The sequence below is a fragment of the Leguminivora glycinivorella genome, chromosome 2, assembly GCF_023078275.1.
Source record: "Leguminivora glycinivorella isolate SPB_JAAS2020 chromosome 2, LegGlyc_1.1, whole genome shotgun sequence".
NCBI lineage: Eukaryota > Metazoa > Arthropoda > Insecta > Lepidoptera > Tortricidae > Leguminivora > Leguminivora glycinivorella.
Genome location: NC_062972.1, coordinates 19449795 through 19474417, shown reverse-complemented (window position 1 = coordinate 19474417; position 24623 = coordinate 19449795). Strand labels below are relative to the sequence as shown.

The window sequence follows — 24623 nt, the reverse complement described above, 5'->3', positions numbered from 1 at the left end:
CGACAGTTGCACGGCGACATTTTTTGTCTCTGTCGTTACTACATGCGTCCAAGACAGAGACAAAAAATGTCGCCGTGCAACTGTCGCCTCCGTGTGCGCTCAGCCTTATTACCAGGAACATGAATGGGATCGTTTTAAAATGTACCTGGAATATCGTGAAAACCATAGACAGCAGGAATACCATAAACAAGCCATTTTTTTTTTTAAATTCATTCTTGATGAAAATATTGTGTCAACATGTCGGATAAGTTAGTAATTTACTTATTTTTCAAAATACTTTAATTTTATAATGATAAAGGAGTAATAAATATTGTACTAACTCTCTACCATTATCAGCAAAGTGTTTAAAAATCACAAAGCATCTAATTAAACGCTATTTTCTACTAGTACACTGATCACGCGTACGCGTGCTTGGTATTAATATTCAAAGATGTTATTTGTTTCCAGTGAAGACTTGTTGGCAGACGATTTAGGGGACCACAGCCTTGCAGATTATAATCTTGGCAATGATGAGGAGGATCAACTCTTAGCTGATGACTACGAAAGTGGACCCCAGAACGTTCCAACATCGATTGATCCAAACTACAATGATGGAAGTGATATTAGCTCTTCGGAATTCTCAGGACATGGCATGTCATATAGTCAAGTGAGTGCTATACAAGTTATATTATTATAAATAAAAGATCATAACATAATTTTATTATATCAGATCATAAGTGTTATCATGAATTTCACAACTTATGCTTTAAGAATCTAATAACAGCTTGAAATACAAAATACGATGCGATGCTATTTGATTGTTTATTTATTCCTATCCACAGCAACCATATCAACCTCCAGTGGAAGAATGTGTGGTACCCAACATAACGGTAGAGGTGCCCAACATTCCGGACAGACCCATCCCGGACCGTTCCACCTATGCCCCTTATGAGCCTCCTGTCTATGAACCAGAGCATGCTGTTGTACCACCTGCAATAGTAAGCTAATCTTATCATTTATAGCTTTTTTTGTGTACCAAATTTATGAATATTTCATGCAAACGCAAGTACCAATGGAACTAGCGCCTCTGTATAAAAATGTTTATTTATTAAATATAGCAACTATTCTTACAGGCTAATCCTAATACAATAGTGCCTAAAATTAAATTATCCTTACATTTACTTAACTGATATTCTAACTGATATTCTATTTAAATTGATATTCTATTTCTCTACCTTGATAATACCAATGATACCTTTTTTGATGAACCTAGTTTTTCATACCAGTCTCCTCTTACTTTCTTTCTTTATAAGGCTCATTTTATGGCATCTGGACTCTTTGTTGTTGTGACATCACCATACACAGGAAATCAGAAAGCTATGTTAAGAGTATCATTTAAATAAGATATATATGTATGTTAGCAATTTCTTGTGAAAAGTTATATTATACTGAATATAAGCATAATGAAGAGGCAAAAGCAGGAGATATGTTTGGTCCTGGTTAATTTTATTGCACATGAAAAAAGTACAACAGCCGGACTTAATGCCTTTAGGCATTCTCTACTAGTCAACCATGATATAAACCAGTTTATTTATTTATTTTACAGCCTGCAGCACCTATTGAATCTCCACAAATTGTGCCATCAGAACTCAGCGTTACAGTCCCAAGTAAGTTTAATTGGTTGTACTCTTAATTTTGTACAGGGGATGAATCAACTTTTTCTTGCCTGTTATTGCCATAGTTTTGCACCCTGAGTCACGCTGGTTTAATCTTATACTATTAAACGAGCAATTCTTGTATATTTATTTATTTATTTATTTATTTATATATACCGACGATCTCGGAAACCGCTCTAACGATTTCGCTGAAATTTGTTTTGTGGGGGTTTTCGGGGGTGAAAAATCGATCTAGCGTAGCCTTAGATCCCGGAAAACGCGAATTTTCGAGTTTTCATGAGTTTTTCTTTCGCATTTGTAAACGTAAAATATGGTCCTTAATTTCGCCGCGCGCGCATCGATTCCGCTTAGCTCAGTCGCACGAGGTCGGTCTAATGTACGCAGATAGATCGTAGGTGTCAGGGTTTCGAATCCCGGTCAGAAATTAAGTTTTTGTTTTTTGTCTTTTTTTTGTTTTTGTATTTATAAGAGTTTTTTTTTATCTAAAGACGTGATATATTAAAATAGAACCGAGCGAAGCTCGGTCGCCCAGATATTACAAAATTATGCAAGCAAGCAAATTAAGGAAAGGGCTTGTTAACACCATAAAAATGCATGTTTGCATAGTTTAAGTAGCATAATTTTGCATAAAACCAACGTGACTCAGGGGACCGTAACCATGGCAAGAAAAAGTGGATTCACCCACAGATAAATCGGTCACATAGGGTGCCCATAGCGCAAACTAGAGATGGGCCGAATATTCGGTAAATATTCGGTATTCGGCAAGTTTTTCAATGTTCGTATTCGGCCGAATGATTCGGTTGCATTGCCGAATATATACCGAATAAACAAAGTAAATAACTAATGAAGATATTGAAGATCTTACCTATTCCATTGGATAATAAGCTCCTATTTTAGTAGCTTTTTAAGGAACTGCTAAAAAGAGAGAAAACAATGCGTCAAAATATAAATACGATTGTGTTGTAAAAAAGTTAAAAAACCTTAGTTTAAGAGTTGAGAAGAATTCAGAGTAGTTTTAACTAAGTTTTAGTTATCTACTAAATCATAAAAACTTAGTTGTAGTAACATATATGTAACCATTATCAATAATTTAACAATTTTAATGAACATCCCCTTTCAAAACATGGCGCAACCGAATATTCGGCCGAATGTTCGGTTCGGTAAGAGCTGAACCGAATGTTCGGCCGAATATTCGTATTCGGCAAAGTCCATATTCGGCCCATCTCTAGCGCAAACTTTGAAAACACACACAACACACATCATTTTGATACTAGTTTTGATGTAACTACTAGTTCCAACAAATTAGCCTAAGGAGTAATAAGTTTATGATTAATTTTATTTCAAACTTCTAGATGGCGATAACCGAGAACGGTTTCTCTCTGAACGGCCTCCTGGTGCCCAGAGACTACCGCAACAACGTGATATTCCTGATTCTCTAGGTAAAATATGAATAATATTTTCAGAACACTACCTCTCATTTAACTATCAGAGCATGAGCCTACTTTAGTTGTATGTCTACTGCAAAACAAATGTGTCTTCAAATGTTATCCATCATTGAGCGTTGGAGTGTGCATAATGCGTGTCTATATAGAGCTATCATTTTTGTGGGGCTATATCCTCATGTCGGACTAATGTAGATGTACCTCGTCCGAAGCAGCGTGCTAGTTTTACTCGGCCGAGCTACCAGCCACTCGCGCTGTTTGAACCTTTTTATAAATCCTAAAATATGGTGACTTCATTCTTTTCCCAGATACATATTCCCAGTACTCATGTATTTTAGGTGTAAAGCCTACGTGCACGCTCATATTGGGCGTGCGGGGTGCATGTCAAACAATCGAAACGTCACTGCGTGGGGTGGACGCAAGCTCGTCCGCCCCGCCGAACGCTACGCTCCGAGCGTCCACTCGGGGTCTCGGGCCTTACATGAATACTGGGGGGTTACCATGACGTGCTAAAGCCGTTCAGTTTAGGTTGAGAGAGAGGGACGGAGCTATGTAACTGCTATAGCTGTGTCCCTTTCTCTCAACCTAAACTGAACGTCTTTAGTACGTCATGGTAACCCCCCTGATACATTTACAGACAAAGTGTTCGTCCCGCGAGGCGGGTACAGCGGCGGGCGCGGGCGCACGTCGTGGCGCAGCGCGCAGTTCCAGGCGCGCTTCCAGCAGCCCTACAACAACGCCTACCGCCGCCACAACGTGCACCGGGTCAGTGCCACAACACCACTACATTCGCTAGTTTCGCTACATACACCACCCGCGTCGTAAAATATCGGCGTCTAGCTTTTATATTGACTGCTTATACTCTTTAGTGAGCTTGTCGCAAGTTATACAGTTCTAAATACTGACCCCTTTATTTATAAACGTTCATTAAAGTTATCAAGCCGACAAAGCGCGCACCAATACGTACATACGTACAATAAAGGGACAAACGAACTTTATTGGCTAAATAACTTTAGTGAATGTTTCTTAATAAGGGGGTTACAATGTAAAAGGCATTCTTTAAGATTTGTAATGAACTCATTGTAATATCCTTCATTTTTTGAGTTATCATTGAGCAGTTTGCTGTATCACTGCAGTATGTAACATTTAAAGGAATGTTTAGTATTCCAGACTTAATTCTTTATTGTCAATGCGTATATTTATTGTTCCAGGGCAATTTTCTGCAACAACGTCCCTCATTCCCCCCTCCGCCCCAAGTACGGCCATCTCCCCCTCAAATTAGACCGGAACCGAGGCCAGAACTAATACGGCCCGATATTCGACCTGACCAGATCCGACCGCCTGTCAGACATGAGCAAATTCGTCCGGACATTCGGCCCGATAACAGGCCTCAACCTAGACCCGAAATGCGACCAGAACCCATGCCACCCATGGGACCAGAAATCTCCCCAGAAAGGCCAATTATCCAAGAACCATTTAGGCCCATGGAAAATCGGCCTCCATTCCAAAACTTCCAAAGATTCCCATTCAGGCCAAACATGGAAGAACCGCGTCCCAACTTCGGCCCCATGAGACCTAACTTTGAGCCCAGATTCTTCCAGAGACCACCCTTCAATCCGAGACCATTTGGGCCGCCAATCAGAGAAGTTGTTCCTAACAGCCAACACATGCCTCAGATAACAATTAGACAACCACTACCAGGCTTGCCACTGCCGGCTAATGTGCCTAAGTTTGATGAATTTGGGCCAAAACCGCCAATAAGGGAGCCCGAAGTGAGGATGTTGCCAGTCCAACTGCCGCCTACCTTGCCTGGAGCATTGGCAGGGAAGAAAGTCCTCATCAACCCGCATTTTAAGGGAAATTTTCAACCGCCCGTTGAAGGTAAGGATTTTGATTCTCTGTTTGGGTATTTTGGAATTTTGCATCTCTCAACTAATAAAGCCCTGGTTTAAACTTGGTCATCCATACATCTTGTAATAAAACATAAAATAAGGGCGCCATATTGAGTCATGTTTGCGAGTTGCTCATGCGGTGTTTGTTGTGACCAGCCACGATGCGGGCAGGGTTGGCGCTGCCCACGTACATTCCCACGCGCATTCAAAAGTCGCCACCCTTGAGCCCTACGCTGGAAAACAAATTCGGTAACTAGTTGAATAGTGCATGTTGTGTACCTGCCATAGAGTTGGATGTGCCTTCTAGTGACGCTTTTAGTCCACTTATAGTTCAACATAGACTATTTATGAGGAAGGCTAGTAAAAGTTGATTGTATAGGTGGTATAGATACCGCACCATAGACTATGTAATTCCATTGAATTTGACAATGCCATAGAATCCATAGATAATCAAATTTATAAATGCCTTGCTCATGATAACCCTCACACGTTGTACATACATAGTAGAATCCGCAATCATTTTTCACTATTTCATTTCTATTTTCACTATCATATTTCTATTCGCTGTTTATTCGTACCGTACATTGCATGACGTGTTATCTATGTATAACAAGATCTTGTGAGATGAGTGCAAGTCAAATTATTCATTTTGTTTTTTCCCTTGTTCACTTCAGACTGCACTACTTTCTTGATTTATTTAAACATTTTACATGTTTCTAGGATATTACATACTAAAATTGCCGTTAATAGAAATTATCAACAATGTATACAAACCATTCTATAAAATATCAATATTCTAGCACAATTTTATTATTTTAAAGGTTGAGGATCATATTGTGATATGAATTGATTAAATAACACATGGATTTAGCCAGTATCTGATGAGTTAGGATGGAAATTAAAGACATTTTGACTACAAGGTTTGTTTACATTGTTCACAAATTCTATTGACTTTAAAAGTTTATTTATTTTTATAGCGCAAGATGTTTTATTTTAATGTTTGCTTCAAGTGTGTTTTTATTGTTGTTGATTCACTTGGTAGTCCACTTTTCAAATTACATTTACGTTATAAACTTCATCATGTTCGATAGTCAGATTAAATAGCATGCATTTGTTGAGCAGGTCCCATCAAGGATATCGACGACGCCGCGGAGCGGTTCATCGCGGAGCAGAGAAACGCGCTGGCGCGGGCCGCCAATAGGAAGTTCCCTAGGCGATCTCCTCAACGGTAACAACTACGAAGATTTAGCTTCTGATTTAACTATTGACTTCAGATTAGCTATCCGTCTTTCTTTTTTTTCTCTTAGTTTGAATAACTGACGAATAACCATTAGGTAATAGTTATTTGTTATACAAGGGGGCAAAGTTGTATTTTAACGCCGAGTGTGGAATTGTAAAACGAGTATGTGAAAGGATTCTATAGTTGAACCACGAGCGAAGCGAGTGGTTCGAGAATAGAATCCTGAACTTGCGAGTTTTCGAGAAGTAAAATACATTTGACACAAAACTTTTCCCCTCACTATAGCGAGGAAACTACAACGCTAAAAATGCGTTTATCACTGCTTCCAGTAGTTCCACAGGTGGTAAATCATCTTTATTACTAGATTCACCTACTTTTATCAATTTTAAAGCAGTTAATTTGACTTTATTCAAGGTCAAATTACTTTACCCACTAGTGGATAAAATGCGTTTTTACCCGCTGGTATTAAAGGACAAAACACGTGTTTCCGAGCTAGTGAGGGGAAAAGTTTTTTCTTTCTCATATCGAAGGTTGGATACAATGAGAAGATTAAAGTGGATATTGACTTGAATTAAGACAAGCACTTCAAGTTGGGTTGCACTCTGTCTGTATTCACTTCTTTACGTTATTTTGGATATTTGCCCTGGCTCATGAGAACCCGCATTTGCTACTAATCCTGTAAGGATTTGGTGTAGACACTAGATTTAATAAAGTGACTGGAATGTATCCTTGTAACCCACTATTGAAGCCATATTGGGATTAGTCCAATAATCAACCTACTTGTTACAATGTGTATCCATGTTGTCCACACCATCTTTTTAGGGTTCTGTACCAAAAAGGTACAAAAGGAACCCTTATGGTGCCGCTCTGTCCATCTGTTTGTCTGTCTGTCTGTCACATTACTAAATATCTCGTTTTATCCTCTAAGCTGTAGGATCCTGGCTGTGTAGAAACCTTGAAAAGAAATGTATAATATTGCAGATACATTGAGAACACGACGATAGAGATCGAGAACGAGCTGGCTCCGGAGGCAGGTTGGCGCGGTGACGACGACCTGCTGCGTCGCCAGGAGGAGTTCATCAACGCCAACCGCCAGGGCCTGCGCCGCCGGTACTGTACCACCCTCAGACCGTATAATCAGTGATCGGAACTATCGGAGTAAAACTTTAACAAAACCTTAGAGCTGACATAAATTTAAAAAAAAACCAAGATTATTATTTTCAGATCAGTGTTCAATTTGATTATATACCTGAATCCGAGATTTACAATACTTTACTACAAGGATATTAATATTTTCAGGACTGTAAGCACTCTATAATGTCCACTTAGCAAGTTTTGTTAAAGTTTTACTCCCATAGTTCCGATTATTGCATATAATACTTGTAAAGCTTACTGACTAGCCTGGAAAAAAATCTATCCTGCTATAAGATTGATTATCTTTCAGATCAATATCATATTTTTATATAAAATAAAAAAGCCTTTTATTCTAATTGCAAGTATTACAATTTTTTTACATTCACTTATGCTGGTGCATTAGACCCTTTTTGGGTGAAGGCCTCTTCCGTCGATTTCCACAAGTCCCTATCTTTGGCAATTTGCTAAATAAGGACGTTTGCCTAGGGGGCCATACCATACCATCCTGTGACTTCCGTTGTTCACCTGCCATCCGTGAGTCGTGCCACATGGCCAGCCCATCTGAATTTCAAACTTTTTGCGTTGCAATATTTTTCGTTATGCTTCTTATTTTTGTATGTCGAATTTTCTGTATTTTTTTTATCTTTAGTATACTGCGTTCCATGACCCTTTGACAAGTAATTATTTTGTTAGAAGCTTTATTCGTTTATATCTTATACTTTTAAACGAGCAATTCTTGTATATTTATTTATTTATTTATATATACCGACGATCTCGGAAACCGCTCTCGAGCTTCGCTCGGTTCTATTTTATTATATCACGTCTTTAGATAAAAAGAAACTCTTATAAATACAAAAAAAAAACTTAATTTCTGGCCGGGATTCGAAACCCTGACACCTGCGATCTATCTGCGAACATTAGACCGACCTCGTACGACTGAGCTAAGCGAATCGATGCGCGCGCGGCGAAATTAACGACCATATTTTATATTTACTAACGCGAAAGAAAAACTCATGAAAACTCGAAAATTTGCGTTTTCCGGGATCTAAGGCTATCTAGCATACTAGATCGATTTTTCACCCCCGAAAACCCCCACATAACAAATTTTGGCGAAATCGTTAGAGTGGTTTCCGAGATCGTCGGTATATATAAATAAATAAATATACAAGAATTTCTCGTTTAAAAGTATAAGATAAGCACTATATTCCAAATATTATATTGTAAAATTAAAATAACGAACATAAAAAATACTTTTTCTACTCCCGTACTGTTATTCGTGAGTTACAAGGTCGTGCATAGATCTTTAAAACCCTACATAAAAGATGTCAGGACAAGTCTATCTAGTCTATACCCTGAAAACATTTAGTAGCAGTAGCACGAAATAGCTGTTAAAGTTCAGTAAATACATTGCTACCAACTTACAAACCACTCACTTCATCGTAGAAAATTAAAATATTGTATGTAATCGAATTCAAATGTATGAGAACTCGATTCGATGCGGCTCAATTCGTCTTAGTGGCCAGTATTCAGAGAACCATACCATAGACAGTTTTATTTTCATGTTTGCACTCAAACTGCATATTCAAAATGGTAGGTGGTGTGGTCCACTAGATAGGTAAGATGACTGAAAGTAGGTATTTGTTGAATTTATAATTTTTTTTTCAAAGTGCTTGGTCGTAGAAAAAGTATTGTATGCAACGGTGTTTAACTGAGTCAAAAAATGCTCGTGGCGTCTTTATTAACAATTTTCCGCTTCGCCTCAAATTGTTACCCACGCCACTCGCCTTTTTTGACCTCTTTTAACCACCAGTTGCATAAAATACTATAGAGTGTCAGGCAAAATAAATAATTTTACATTACACAAAAGATGAAAAAACTAGTATCCGCAATTCGGACCGATGCATTACAACCTTTTTTTTTCAATGGAAATTGTCAACTAATTTGAATTTCATTCATTAACAGCTGTTTAATAGACGCTATTTTTCAGTCACGCACACTACTACAAACGTATACCTACATTATATACGCACACAAACAAATATTATCGGCCGATAACTGGCGGGGGGTCCGGCATGCCAAAAATGGTCGGAAGCGTCCTGCCGATATCGGCAGTTCGATGGTGCCTCGGACAAAAACTGTTGTAGTAGAGTGCCATCGGCATTAAATCCGCAATTTTTGCGTTTTATATCGTTTTTTAGTAATAATGATCTAGTAAATACATAAATGAAGACCTGGAAGCTCATAAATCTTACATTTTACATCCTTCCTACATCCGATATCGGATCGGATAATGTGAAAACGGCCTGTTGCAGCATGCGCTCGCCCACGCCGCCGCGCCGCTCGCCCTCGCCGCCGCCGCGGCACAGCCCCGAGCGCCGCCGCGCCGAGCCGAGGCGCCCGCCTGATGAGGTACTACATATACAGTTTCAATCATTCACTACCAGATAAATAAAAACCGGTCAAGTGCGAGTCGGACTCGCTCACCGAGGGTTCCGTACAAACTTTCAATAGTTGAATCATCAAAATGTTATTCATAGAACTCTACAGATTTGACTAAATCCCTCAAGACTCAATTTCCCACATAACAAGTAATATTTTAATATACAATTTTATTGTTAGACAACATCTAAATAAAATCAAGACTATTCGACTTCAATAGTTTACGACATGTCGCAAGGACGCTCCTGAACCGACCTCATTATATCAGGAAAAACGCGATGTAGAAAATGAACGTTCAACGTACAGCGACATCTATCGGCAAATTGAGTAAACTAATGCGCGCGAGCTAGTATGGAGGATGATTTTTATGGAATAATTGTTTATTGCGTGAACCGATTTTAACCATTTTGCCTCTATTTGAAAGCAGGTAATTTCATTGTTATTTTGTTGAAAAATACAGGTACAATAAACACCCGCAAGGGTGTTGAAATTGAAAATGTAAATCTGAAAGGTTTTTTTAAATTAAAAAAAAAGTTTTCAAGATACGTGTACGATTTTATTTTTCCTGTAATATTCATTATAATAGCCATGTTTGGTGAAAATTTCATAAATTTATGTTGGTACTTTTTTTTACATTTTCCTTCAAAAAAAAATTTTTTTCCACAACCAAAAAATTATAAAAAATAGTTTTGATATGTTCAGTTTGAGCTCTTTCTAACGATACCCCACTTGACCTAGTTACTTGAAATTTTCAGTTTGCCCCCCTTTCATTTTGGCCATTTTCTATCATTTATATTAATTAATTTAAAAAAAAATCTTTCAACTTGTAGAGGTTCACAATGTTTATAACTATTCCAAATTTCATATCGATAGCATAAGTAGTTCTCGAGATATTATAACAATGTGACAGACGGACAGAGTCGCACCATCCAGGGTTCCTGTTGTACCTTTTTGGTACGGAACCCTAAAAATGTCGAACTACGTCAGAAACCGGACGTTATTTATAACAATACTGATGACGGTTTTTAAAATAACACGTAAATGCCGATCCCATTAACACGAATACCCTTTTAATTAAAATTTTGAAAAACCCCCGACCGCGACATAGTAGACCGATTTTCATGAAACATGGCTAAGAACACTCCCGACTAACTCAGCTATCAGACAAAAAAAACTAAATCTAAATCGGTTCATCCGTTCGGGAGCTACGATGCTACAGACAGACAGACACGTCAAACTTATAACACCCCGTCGTTTTTGCGTCGGGGGTTAAAAATAGCAAAAATCAAGTTTCAGTCAGTTGTTACAATGAATTAGTTTCAGTGTGACGTTCCAAAGTGACCGCTATACATTGAATAACCCGGTCCCTTATAATTATAATACCAAAGCTCATACGTATCCAATGGGGACACCGTATAACATTTGCTCATCATTGTTCAGGAGAGCGAGTACCGGCGACGCGTGCGCGAGCAGGAGAGCTTGCGGGAGCGCGTGCTGCGCGCCAAGGAAGTGCGTCGCAGAAAGAACGCCGTGCAACTACACAAGCAGCTGCAGGACAAGTACGTACTCCACAGCACAGTATAATACTAGTAGTAACTCTTCTAACAAACGTTCGCTCGCGATATGTATGTATGCGCGCCCTATTCATACGCAACACATGTGCTTACATGTGTTGCGTACGAACAGCCACCACCACACAACAGCAAACACCACTTTAATAATTTCTGACAAGGAATAGTCCTAATGTCTAGTATTCCTATCCTCCTACTTACACGTTTTTTTAGTTCGAACTAAACTATTGTCCCAGATTTGTAAGAACCTCTTTTTGACACATGACAGTGTCCACAATACGTAAACACGCGCAACCTAATGAAATTTTAAATAAAATCCTGTAATAATATTTAAAAAAATCAAGTACTTAAAAACAATATTTCGCTTAATGTAAACATAATCTAGCACATGTTACATTTTTGCGGATCTTCGTTAGTGAGTATTTTACGATATTAATTTATCACGCAGGATTTACTTATTATGTCATTTATCATTATTTTTTATTTTTAAACTAGTGCTATGGCAGTCTGTCATTTCGATTCAAATGACATTTCAGTAAGTTGATAGAAATCGTATATTTGTTTAAGCGCCTCCTTGTACATAGGGCCTAATCGATTCAACCAATTCGAAATTAATCGTTAGATTTGGCAAACTATACGTCTTAGCCACATCGCAACATACTTCAAAACAAATGTGTCAAAAATGTGAACTTACAAATCCGGGACAATAGTTTGTTATATTATACCCACAGAACACCCCACTAGAAGCCAAATGCAAGCGATATTGTTCGAGACGCAAATCACCAATCCTTGCGGGGTGAGGCGGGCGCGCACGGTGCTGCCATTGGTCGTTTCAAATAATGGCGCGCCTTTATGATTAGCAGTAGGGATGGGAATGGGACATGTCTATTATAGACAATGGTACCGGTACCAGTACTGTGGTGAATTTGTTTTGCAACAAATTATAATATTATAATTAAATTATAATAAGGCCTAGTTACCCTTCGGGTTGGAAGGTCAGATGGCAGTCGCTTTCATAAAACTAGTGCCTACGCAAAATCTTGGTAGTAGTTTCCAAAGCGGACCCCAGGCTCCCATGAGCCGTGGCGAATGCCGATGCCGGGATAACGCAAGGAGGATGATAATTGTGATAGCATCTCAATAAAAATCATTCTAGTAACTAATAACTAAACTGTGCATTTTTACTTACGTTTACTAAGTTAAATAACCAACTAAATATTCTAAACTAATCAATGAACTAAATACCACTACAGACTCTACAGATTCTAGATAATTATTCACTATTACAAATCTGCTTTCTTTTATATTTCATAAAATGGTAGCACATGGTACGAACGGCAGTACGAAGTTCCCGCAACAGACATAAACTAACATGGCCCCATGCCTAGTCGTTTACGTGAAAGGGATAGCATATCACATTGTTAACTCGGTAAAGAGGGATGGACGCGCCTCGGCGCCGCTCAGCACAACCATATTGACCAGTATAAATGAACTCCGCGGACAATAAACAATATTCAACAAAATAATTAATTTGACTTAACTGTGGAATGTTGTTCCATCTTTTTTACATGTAGAAGTGTTAGAAGACTTGCCACACCACTTTATGCTGTAAGAGACCATTGTTTGCAACCAAAATTGATTATTTAAGATTTTTTCCCGAGCGGACACGGACACTGTTAGCGGGTCGTATACTTGGGCGCTACTGATCGGTGTCGCACGCGTTCAAACTTTTATAAACCTGATTTGTCGTATGCTTGGTGACCGCGAGTCGCCCTGTAAGGGCCATCTTGTTGTATTGATCTGTGATTATACCCCATAACATAGTGGTGGTTTATGTCCTGTGGGTAAGAGAGATGTAGACACCAGGCTATAACCATATGTAGGTAACTGACAAATTAAAACCGAAATAAATTACACATATGAAAGAAAAAGTGACCAAGTCCTCTGGTGCCAATAGATTATAATTTAACTTGTGTTCATTAGAATTGATTTAGCAGCGCCATCTCTCGAGCTGTGTCGAAACCAACCTGAGTTTGGTTCACACGGGGGCAAGAACCATACCGTTCTACCCTAGGGATGGACAGAGGACGCTACGAGTCCTTGTATAGATTACTCATATGAGAGATAATTTCGACCTCGACAGCTGTGACCTGGTTGGCCGAGCGGATAAAGAGGCATCTCCCGCGATTGGAGAGTACGCTGGTTCGATTCCAGCCTCAGGCACCAGAGGACTTGGTCACTTTTTCTTTCATATGTGTAATTTATTTCGGTTTTAATTTATATACATAGTAGTGTGACTACTTTAAGACAGCACAAGTTGAAATATTTTCAATAAATTATAATTTAACTTGTGTTCATTAGAACCGACAAATTGTAATTTTCCAGAGAGCGCGAACGCAACGAAGCCAAAGATCCCAAGTCTGATCCAAAGCCAGAAAGTAAACCTGCCGCATCTCCCGAGAAACCTTCAACTATAAGCCCAGAGGTAGACAAGCCAGACACTACCCGGGCTTCTCCAGAGCGGAAGGAAAAACCTGAAGTGAAGAGAGACCGGTCACCGGTGAAGGAAGAGGTGGCGGAAGTCAATTCCACATGCGGTAAGTGACTCACTTCCATGCAGGGCTAGCACATGACTGGCTGACTCGAGATTATATATTATAAATAAATAAATATTATAGGACATTCTTACACAGATTGACTGAGCCCCACGGTAAGCTCAAGATGGCTTGTGTACTCAGACAACAATATATATACAATTATATATTTATGTCGCTGTGACATAGACCATCCGTCGCGGTGAGATAGTGTCGTGCCGATCATGTGCTAGCCTTGCTGATACATAAATATAGTTAGACTAAGGACCAGTTGCAACAACCATATTTGACAGGCACATCATCGTCACGCAGCAGAGTTCTATGGAACTTCCCATACAATAAAATTTAACGAATGTTTTAACGGTGACAGACGGGTTGGTGCAACCGGCCCTATAAGAGATATTTTAGAATTCCATAAATTAACAGTTAGATGTTTTTTAACGGCACGTGCTAATATTGATACTCGAGCAAGCGAAAGATTCAAATACTGAACCGCGAGCGTAGCAAGTGATTCGCGAAGTGGAATAAGATCAATCAGCCATCTTAGGACATCAAGTTAAAAACTGTATGAAAGTTCTTTGCATTCTTGTCGATAAAATGCAACTTTCTCATCCGTTTTCGAAGAATCAAGAGAGCCTTAATCACTTGCTGTGGTGAAACTTATTGTGACATGTCATTGTATTGATGAATCTTAATTACAGAAAACCTAACGCCTCCCCGCGTGTCGCCCGAGCGTGCTCTGACTCCACCTTTGCCCGACAAGACCAAGGAGAGGCGGTGCAGCGAAGACGATGATTTAGCCTTCCTTCTCGGTGATATCGATGACATGCTCAGTGACGATGAAGACAGCGGCCGCTTCAAGGAGAAACCTAAGAAGTGAGTCCCAGCAACAAGTTTTGTGTGCTGAATATAATTATAAAGCAAACCCTTTGAGTCTGCGCGGAAAGGGAATAGTCATGTATCGAGTCCATGCATTTCACGACTCTCGGTTAGATAGTGCGCTTGAAAGACGTTTTCATTATTATGTAAGGAGGACTCTGGCACATAGGCATCCCATAATTCTAAAAAAACATCGTCCGCCTGTAAGAAAGTACTTTTAATTAAATTTCCTCGACATTAGCCATGTCCACAGGAGAGGCAATCCTTACTCTATAGTAAGGATTGCCTCCTATTAATTAATCCTTAATTTATCCTATGATCTGTATGGCCCATTAACATTTTGTAATTGTGTGCAGAGCGGAGGTGGCGCCGCCCAAGCCGGCGGTGGACCTTCGTTCCAAACTGCCGCCGCGGCCGCCTCGACAGAAGATCGTCTTCGAAGAGGAGAAGCCCAAGAAGAGGAGAGGTATAATTTTTTGTTTATTTTGTATAATTTATCCTCTGTTGACACAGATGCTACTTAAATCATCTTGGTAACACCTGCTCTAACCATTTGTGTGTATGTTTTTTACTATTGAGAATATATTAACGGAAAAAGTTGTCTAGAAATTCCTTGCCTACAGCATAAAGTATCACAAGTCACAAAATAGGCATTGTTCTAATCTTTATCTAACCATAATATTTTTTTTTTGCAGAAAAATCTCCTCCAGCTAAGAAACCTGCTGTGACAAGCTCTACCAAAATTGACACTGAGACTCCCCAGAAAAAAGTTGTTAAGGTAAATTTCATAAATGACGCCCAATTGTCTGATCTCTGCTCATAATAAACAAAAAATATTACAATATTTAAATCAGTTTGGGTAACTTTTTGAACTGTGTTTTTTATTTCAGCCAAAACCAGTGACAGAACCGAGTACAAATAAATCTCGACAAAGAATAATATTTGAGAACAAAGAGGTAAGTTACTAATTCACTATTCAGTACAGGTCTTTAACGAATCTTAATCAAAGCTTGTCTGATTGTAAACTTTCAATTTCACAGCCTGAAAAAGAGAAAGAGGAGGACAAATCCAAGTCGTTCACTCGCCGCGTCGTCCTCCAACGCAAAGTGACCCAAACAAAAGAGAAGTCTGTGTTCTCTCGCATCGAGGCGAGCGACCCGAGCAAGCCCAACCCGGGCATCTTCAGCCGCGCGGTGCGCACCGCCATCGGCTCCGACAAGCCGCGCATCGTGCTCAAGCGCGACGAGCCCGAGGTGGAGTACGAGAGCGGCTCCGACGACGACCGCCTGCTCGAAGAGGAGTCCGGCCTCGTGGCCGACGTCTCCAACCTGCCGCACGGCATCACCGACACTAGGCTCAAGACCTTAGCGGGGAGTGAAGTGCAGGTAATTTTTATATGCCGATATCGACTTGGGGTAGAGGTGTGGCTGTTGTGACAGTTGAGCCTTGTAATTTGTTAGGCGTAAATGGTCTTCGCTTTCATTAGAAAATGCGTTGGTTATGCAACTATTACTTTATTATATAGCGTCTATATCGTATTTAGAAATTAATCAATATTTTGGACGCTTTTTAGAGAGGATCTATATATTTTTTGGGATGGATTTCATAGATATCCCATTCCCATTTCTACTTAATCGCAATTAAAATGTTAACAATATAATATTTTTAATACTGTAGCAAAGTCAAATCCGGTCAGACTTTATGGGGTTCCGTAGTCAACAATGAATCCGTATAGACTTGCCATGTCTGACTGTCTGTGCGTCCGCTGCATTTGGCATGGCTATTTAAATCAGTTACGCCGACAAAGTCGTAAAACAAAAACATTATCTAATTCAGGGTAGGTCCCGTTGTAAGTGACTCAGTTGACCCATATATGTTCTGGATCTATCTAACTTAGAAAAAGATAATAACGAAAATAGCGTTTATATTTCAATTTAAGAGATCAGGCGTGCAACTGTCACATATGCCGCTAGGCACTCTCCCGGCGATATGATAACTTGATAAGTGCTGTTGGTGTTGTAGGTAGAATAACCCGTGATAAAAGATGACTACTTATTTTTTCGCACACATTGTGTTGTAGATTATTTATTAATTATGTAAATTCTTAATTAGCACTATACTAGTCAGTCATTGCATTTTTATATTTTAGGAATAATTTCTCGCTCAGAACAGAAAGATTCTGTTAATGTATGTATAGGTACATAAATTTGGCATTGTCATGTCATACATACAACATACAATCACGCCTGTATCCCATAAAGGGGTAGGCAGAACACATGAAACTACTAAAGCCTCAGTGCCACTCTTGGCAAATAAGGGGTTGAAAGAAAACGAAACTGTGACATTGCAGTGACAGGTTGCCAGCCTCTCGCCTACGCCACAATGCACGCTACGCTACGTCATGTCATATTTTTCTGAATCAAAAAACTAGAGTATTCTTTCTCAATTTAAAATTCGAAGTTCAATACCAATTGACAACCTTTCAAAATTTTCAATGTCCTTAAATCGAAAACCATTTCGAGATATACGCCTGTAGATCACAAAAATATATTTTTTAATATTTTTTTTTTCCTTATTTTTGGTAAAAAAAATTTAAAAATAGTTTAAAGGGGAAGTGACATCACATAGTCAATTCAGACTATTCAGAGCTGCCACTATAACCAAAAAAATCTTCCGGTTGGGATGTCACTTGAGTTTGACTGTGACACCTATCACCGCTCGTAGTATGGAGATTAGAGGTAAGGAGCGAAAGCTTTAAGTTTCAGAAGTGCAGACATAAAACCAGGTGGCGTGGCAATTGCAGGTACATAAGGGTATGACACGTCATTTTCGACTGTTCTACTTTGACAGATTTCTCTCCTTATACTTTTACATTCCATAGCTCGTAGTTATTCAATATTTGTTGACAGTGCCACTTGACAGTCAGACATCTCGGATTGTTTAAGCTGACTGTTAAAACTTTTTTTTAGGAATGATTTTGTCGTTTTCTTAGGTGTATGAAACAACACATGTGACGTCACGAAGCTGTGTCTTGACGTTTGTAACTTACGCTCTTTCTGTTCGAAGTAGTAATAAAAAGGCAATTTCGCATTAAAATAGCAGCATACGTGTATCTTTAAATATTCAGTTCTTTCGAACCAAACAATAAAAAGTAGTAGTCGAAAATATGAAATGTTGTCAATTGTATAGCTCAATAATAACTAAAACGTTCTTATTAATAAGTTCCTTTACTATAACCTCTTCCACTTGTTGTCATAAGATAAAAAGCTAAAGCTTGGCACAATATTGTATGTTGCAAAATATAATGAAGGAGAAAGTACCTCAAAGTTGGCTGCCAAAAATTATGACTGCTAATTGAATTGTTATAGCAGCTTTACAGCCTTGTTGATAACCTGCGTAACTTTTTTCTTAATAACTAACCCCCTTATTCATAAACGTACACTAAAGTTCTCAAGCCGATAAAGTTCATTTGTCCCTTTCTATCACACCAATACGTCGGAAAGGGACAAACGAACTTTATCGGCTTGATAACTTTAGTGCACGTTTATGAATAAGGGGGTAAGGATATATATTTCAAGGAAATCAAGTCTATGAGCAAAGTTACAGCTAGAATCGATTATAATATTTGTATATCTAAGTATAAAATGTGGTTTGTCTTTTATCTAAAACACCAACAGCTACTTTTCTCTTGTAGAATTTTAAGGTTTGCTTATTTACTTTATTATAATTTTACTGAGTGTTTTAAACCCTGTGATTATGAGCTGTGATATATTTATTTGTGTATATAACTGTATATATGACAAATGCCTTTATACAAAGATAAGATTTATTATTATCTGGTGATATTTTAATTGTAAATATACTAAAATTGTCTGAACTTTGTGCATTTAATGTTGGATGTCAGAAATTAAAATGGTCAAGTTAATTTTACCTAGATTATATGTTAAACTGTTTACGCATATAACTTGGGTGTCAAGTTATTACATTTTGCTACACAGAGGGCTAAAACTATATGTACACTACCTCATATTATGGTAGCGTGTACGGATTTCTGGTACTTTACCTTTGAACTGTGCCTATATGCGGCCTAAGTAATAATTAATAAATAAATTACCTGTCATAATTACTAACATAAGAATTCAACAAATTCGCATATAGAAACTAAAAAACATTAACTTAATAAAAACAACAGTATATAATTATGTACAACTTAAAATGAATTAACTTAAATTACCTTGACTATTTGGTTAATACGGGACACTGAAAGTTTTTAATACAGTTAGGCTACCAATCTTTTATTAAAAAACAATGAGCAAATCTTTAAAAAAAAGTTACTAACATACCATACAATTTCTATCACACTAAAATATTAGATTTTGGTGCCAAAGAGACTTACAAGCCTTGAAATTATATTCAAAGTTTAAACACCCTATATTTTACTAATATACTGAGTTGGTCCGTAGGAATAGGCTAGTTTGCATAGGCTTTTTTGCTTGAAAGCTGAATTAGTCGGGAGTGTTCTTAGCCTGTTCACTATGTCGGGGGTTTTTTTTTCTAAATTTATATTTTGCGGTTAGGTTATTCCTTTTTTGCTACGAATAAACCTTTGAAATTGTTTTGACAGTTCATAAAAAGAAGCTGATTTGACTAGTAGGAAACTAGCCTATTGTAGGACTAATCTATTCTACTGTTAGTTTCTATAATTACATATCTGAAAAAAAAATATTCTAGGATTATAATATGAATATCCTTATTGGATTATCCATGGGCCTACTGTAAAAACTTTCTGTGTGGTCTGTATTCTTATGTTTTATACAATAATATGAACTTTGATATTAGGATATTATATTTTTTGTATTTATATTAAGGCGAATTTATACAATTTGTTGGACAATAGTAGCGATCGACATCTATAGTCAAATGTTTTATTAAGGACGTGTAGTAGACAAGTACCTATATCGGAAGACTTATTTTATAATGAATCAAAAATACTAGTTTGTACGAAACTAGAGTTTCTAAAATCAGACTGAAAGTGTCTTAAGCTCATATTTATTGTCACTTTCACAGTGTACAACTAGATTAAGACTACACTACAAAGTAAACTAAAATAATTTGAAACTGTGATAAATATACGATATATGATGAAAAGTTTATAGCGTTATATCATTTATAAATATGTTTGATAAACATAAATGTTAAAACATCGATGAATTTTTTACGTAGCCAGGAAAGGCTTATGATGTCATGTGATTGAAATATGGTGTCAAACATGCATGCATACCTATAATTTCATGTTGTGTTTTACAATTTCAACCTGATAATAATTGACTAGACGTTTAGTGTTATTTTACTATTTGTATATGTCAAGTACAGATGTAGTGCGAAAAGATTTGCCTTCGTATTGTTACGGAAACGTACGAACGTGTCGTGCCATTTCAGTCACTCAAGTCAGCCTCAGTACATGATGTAGAATAGAATAGAATAAACATTTATTCGTGAACACAGGCAAGACAAAATACACATAATAACAACAGGGCAGAAAGGAATGAAGTGGCACGAAAAGTGCCATGTACTAACATTGACAGAGCTAGCATGACAAATACGAACGTTTCCAGAAAAATATGAAGGAACCCCTTTTCGCACTACATCTGTAAATTCGATTTAAATATAATATCACGTTGAGATTGTATGTTGGAAATGGGAAAAGTGTTATGTGCTTAAGACTGAGTCAGACTACTCCCAATAAAATGTAACAATGTATGAAGATAAAGATATCTACATCAATTACCTTGTCGAAAATTTTCGTAATTACTTTAATATCAATATTTATAGTATTTTAAGGTACTCACTGATTCTTAATAGGTAATTCTTCTAATTGTACACTATCCGTAGTCGCTTACCGAAAAACTATAACTAAACTGTTACATTCTGGTACATATTACCAGACTACAATATTGTATTTATTTAAGCTACCTAACATTTTTCTTAATTTCTTTTAAATCTATCTTGTCTAGCCTAGTCATACATATAGTAATCATAAGTATAATTTTTAAGTAAATAAGTTACGCGAAATACAAGCACTGCGAAATCCTGGGTTAAATGTTCCAGAGCTTAATTTTGGACAAGGAAGATCGCAGCGCCAAGATCACCTTCAAGACCACTGTGGCCGCCAGCGCTTTCCGCAAGAAGTTCAACAACAAAATGGTGGCCGCCAGCCGCCTCACCGTCACTTTGCTTTAGTCAATTAGTTTACTACATATATTTTAATACATTATATGCTGTTGTCTTAAATGCGAGGTTTGATTGTACTGTTAGAAATTAACTGATTTAAAACCATTTTAGAAGCAGGACTATTGCAATCACTGTACCTATCTCTAAATGGAACCCTGTAGGTGGAATGAGGTTCTTAAAAACGTTTATAAACTCTTAAGTCTTAACAAATCGAATTGATAATGAGTGATATCTATAGCCTGTCAACCAAATTTTGGCAGTAGCAATGTACATCGAACTAAAGTATGGTATCCCTATAAAACGAACAAAAACCAGCAATGTACGTCGAACAGCCACAGATATTTTTTTTCAAGGGGCTCGTTGGGGCTGCAGCAAGGCTGCAGCATTGGAATGCCTGCCTAATAAAAAAAGCATATGAAACGCGTATACTCATCCTTTACTTCCTTACGAATTAGATAGTGTATTAAAAAGGGACGGATATATATTAGTTATTTCTCTTTTTCGTAGGGTGGAGGTTTCCACAGATAAGATACAAATGATACGCGAATATCCACCGACTTTCAAAACTAGTGTTGCTAGCCCGCGATTTTTCAAATTTGCCGCCTTTTTCTAGTGACAAGATTTGGTTGACGGTCTATATCTATGCCCCTATCCGTCATATTTGTTTGTAAAAATTTAAAGAACAGAAGTTTTATGTTATGTGTATAAGGGGTGTGACTTCTTTCCATAATTATTTTGGTACCATCTAAAGTTTAAAATTTATATTACTCCGTATTTTTTATTTTTACAATATTGTATTCGCCAGATATACGTAACATTTTCACACTAAAGAATTTAAAATAAAATAAAATTGTAACTATTGTATGTACCAAGTAAACATTTTCTGTGTGTAACTTACTATTTAGGTACTTTTCCTTTTACCAAACCTAACCATGACTTGGAATCAAATCTTTGAAATATATACTAAATTACATTATATTTTCATATTTTAACAATGTTGAATAATTAATGTATTGTAAAAGAATGTGTTAAAAATTCAAGTATGTACATTGTACACATCGCCCAGCATGCAAACAAAATTTTGGCCTTAGGTATGTCAATCTACTTTTTATAACTGAGATTTGATGAAAATAGATATTATAGACATTTTCTATTAGTTTCCAGTTAATTGTACTTATATAGCATTTTTTTTGTTTCTATGAATGCACACAGACAGTAAATTACTACAACTCCTCAATATTGTGTGAGGTTGAAATATGTACTAAATAAGAAGTTGGTTTGACGCGGTGTACTTTCTAGTAGCGTATAGCTTGTATCGTGTGCCTGTGTTATGTTAAACGCCATGTGTGTGTCCAGGGCAAAGCAAAATGTGTGTTACGTAGTTTTAACACTTCTCTTATTTCACATTTGGTAAAATGGTTCATATAGTATTTTTCTTAATTTGGTTAAGTTGATAATCGTCTTGGAATATGCAGACTAAAATTATTTTGTAAGTTTTACCCGAATAATGTGTCGATCGCAAATGCAACCAAGTATTAAACACATTTACGACATGGGTAAAGTGAATGTGTATTTGAACTCCTTTATAAGATAAAATTACGTATGTAGTAGGAGTCGACCTTTTGTTTCTTATGTTGTGCATATTTATTTTTATAGCGGTATGCACTCAGGTAAGGTTGTTAGCCTACTAATACTAAATTGTATTAATATTTTTAACTTGTTCATTAATTAGTCAGTATATTGAAGATTATAACTACTTTTATTTAACAAATATGATTGCTTGACGTTTTTAATTATACCTCGGGCCGAATTTAATAAATAACAAATAAAATAAAGTTTATTTAGATAACTGTTACTGGTGCAAAATAATTCCTTAGTTTATATTTCATCCAACAATTCGTTGTATCTAGTTTTACATGAGTACTAACAATATGAAGTAAACATGTTTATATTATGTAATTTAAAAAGTGAATAATTGTTTATGTGTCTGCATAACAAGCAGTACACTGATCATAACACTTTTTAATAGTTGCTATACTTACCACATTATAAGTTTTGCTATGAAGTAGATTGTAGCAGCAATTTAAATTATAATTCGTATTTTCATTGCCATCATCGGGCCCAGTAGGTGTTATGATAAAAGCTGCATTTATAAGCCTACAACGTGTCTTTTTTCTGGACAAATCTACTAAACGTTAGTTCATGTAGAAGAATTGTATGTTTATTTTCGATTTTCGCGTGACTGCTACCTACACATTTTAAAGCACTCTTGTTTTTGTTGAGATGACTGACACAGCACTGCATATTTAGTTTATAATGTTACATAGAGTTACATCGATTTAATTTCTTGTCCAGAAGGTTGCGTTGTATTAGTAAATTAACTATCAACAAAACGTGCAATTAGGTAATATCTACATATAATTTGATATGCAGGGACTATTGGACTATTATTTAGTGATGTCACCATGTTAGACTTTAAGACTTTGATTTTGTTATAAAAGCATTATGGGAATGCAATTTTCTAATATAAGTTCAATTAGGCAATCGCCATTACGTCAACACGGGAGTGTTGCAGTAGGCGAACAGATGTAATGCATAGTTGCTTCCACATGTAACCGCTGTTCAATAAACGATTATGTTCACTATATTGTTGTTATTTCAAAATGCCTTCAGTTTCTGCGCTTTTCAGTCGGCATAAAATATCTGTCCCTGTCTGTCTATTAGTGTGACAGGGACAAATGCTTTGTGTCCGCCTTTGGCTGATGGGCCAGAACTGCAGGCAAAATGTACAGATCTCAAATAAATTTAAATAAGTTCTAAATCGTGTTTTTATTGTTACTTGACCCTGTAAATAAGTATACAAATTTAGTTGTAAGCGTACACTTTTGTTTTGTATGCATTTAATGTGGTCTCGAAATGCATTGCAATTAAATGGTCTCGTAGAGATGATTTAATTGTCGCCTTATATCTATTCTATGAAATGGTCATCTGATTCAAATTATAAAGACTGAAGATTGAAATAAAAAGCTTATTGAAATTCTTTGGACTTTTATTGTCACATTTCCCTTATAATAATTGGGTTGGCAACTGCCAAAGGTGTGCATAGATGCCATCAAAGCGTTCCCTTATCGCTAGTGTTTGATCTATTAATTTGACTAAATATTGCCTTCCAGCCAGGCAAGTATGGTCGCGCGATAAATGATAAAAACATCTGGCCGTCCCTAGCGCACTATTTGTAGGTGCGGTCAGAGGTTTTATCATTTATCGCGGGACCAAAACTTGCCTGCCTGGGCACACAAATCCATTACATAACAAGAATTTGACACGGTTCTGCATAGACAGAGAAAGCTATGCTAGCGCATATGTAAAATAACATCCAATCATTCCATTGACTATCCAGAATTTCTCAACAACACCTTTAAAATAAATAAACAACATTTTAGTAGTGCTATTCCAATCCGGATACTTCGAGACTATCTTATCAAGTGTCACTGGTGATAAATCACTGGTTTTTGTGAACAGCTACGCAACTGTCTGTACTAAAAA

The 24623-nt window shown here is 37.2% G+C and overlaps 1 protein-coding gene across 2 annotated transcripts; it reads left to right on the top strand.

Moving 5' to 3' along the window:
- Positions 1–230: 230 nt before the first annotated feature.
- On the top strand, positions 231–23898 carry LOC125242420 (RNA-binding protein 33). Of its 2 annotated transcripts, XM_048151234.1 has the most exons (19): positions 231–248; positions 448–646; positions 822–977; positions 1586–1646; positions 3008–3094; positions 3735–3862; positions 4309–4978; positions 5146–5238; positions 6112–6217; positions 7211–7339; positions 9676–9772; positions 11243–11361; positions 13759–13970; positions 14669–14843; positions 15203–15312; positions 15542–15624; positions 15737–15802; positions 15887–16231; positions 20955–23898. In XM_048151234.1, the coding sequence occupies exons 1-19, from the start codon at positions 238–240 to the stop codon at positions 21084–21086; spliced, it is 2979 nt and encodes a 992-aa protein (XP_048007191.1). In that variant the 5' UTR covers positions 231–237; the 3' UTR covers positions 21087–23898. The 2 variants fall into 2 exon arrangements, with proteins under 2 accessions (XP_048007191.1, XP_048007192.1); XM_048151235.1 differs by lacking the exon at positions 5146–5238.
- The last annotated feature ends 725 nt before the right edge of the window (positions 23899–24623 follow it).

Bases quoted from the DNA above. Each gene is read 5' to 3' on its own strand.
- LOC125242420 (XM_048151234.1), top strand. The intron at 15,313-15,541 runs GTATAATTTTTT...TTTTTTTTGCAG, and splicing joins GAAGCCCAAGAAGAGGAGAG to AAAAATCTCCTCCAGCTAAG. The intron at 16,232-20,954 runs GTAATTTTTATA...TAAATGTTCCAG, and splicing joins TAGCGGGGAGTGAAGTGCAG to AGCTTAATTTTGGACAAGGA.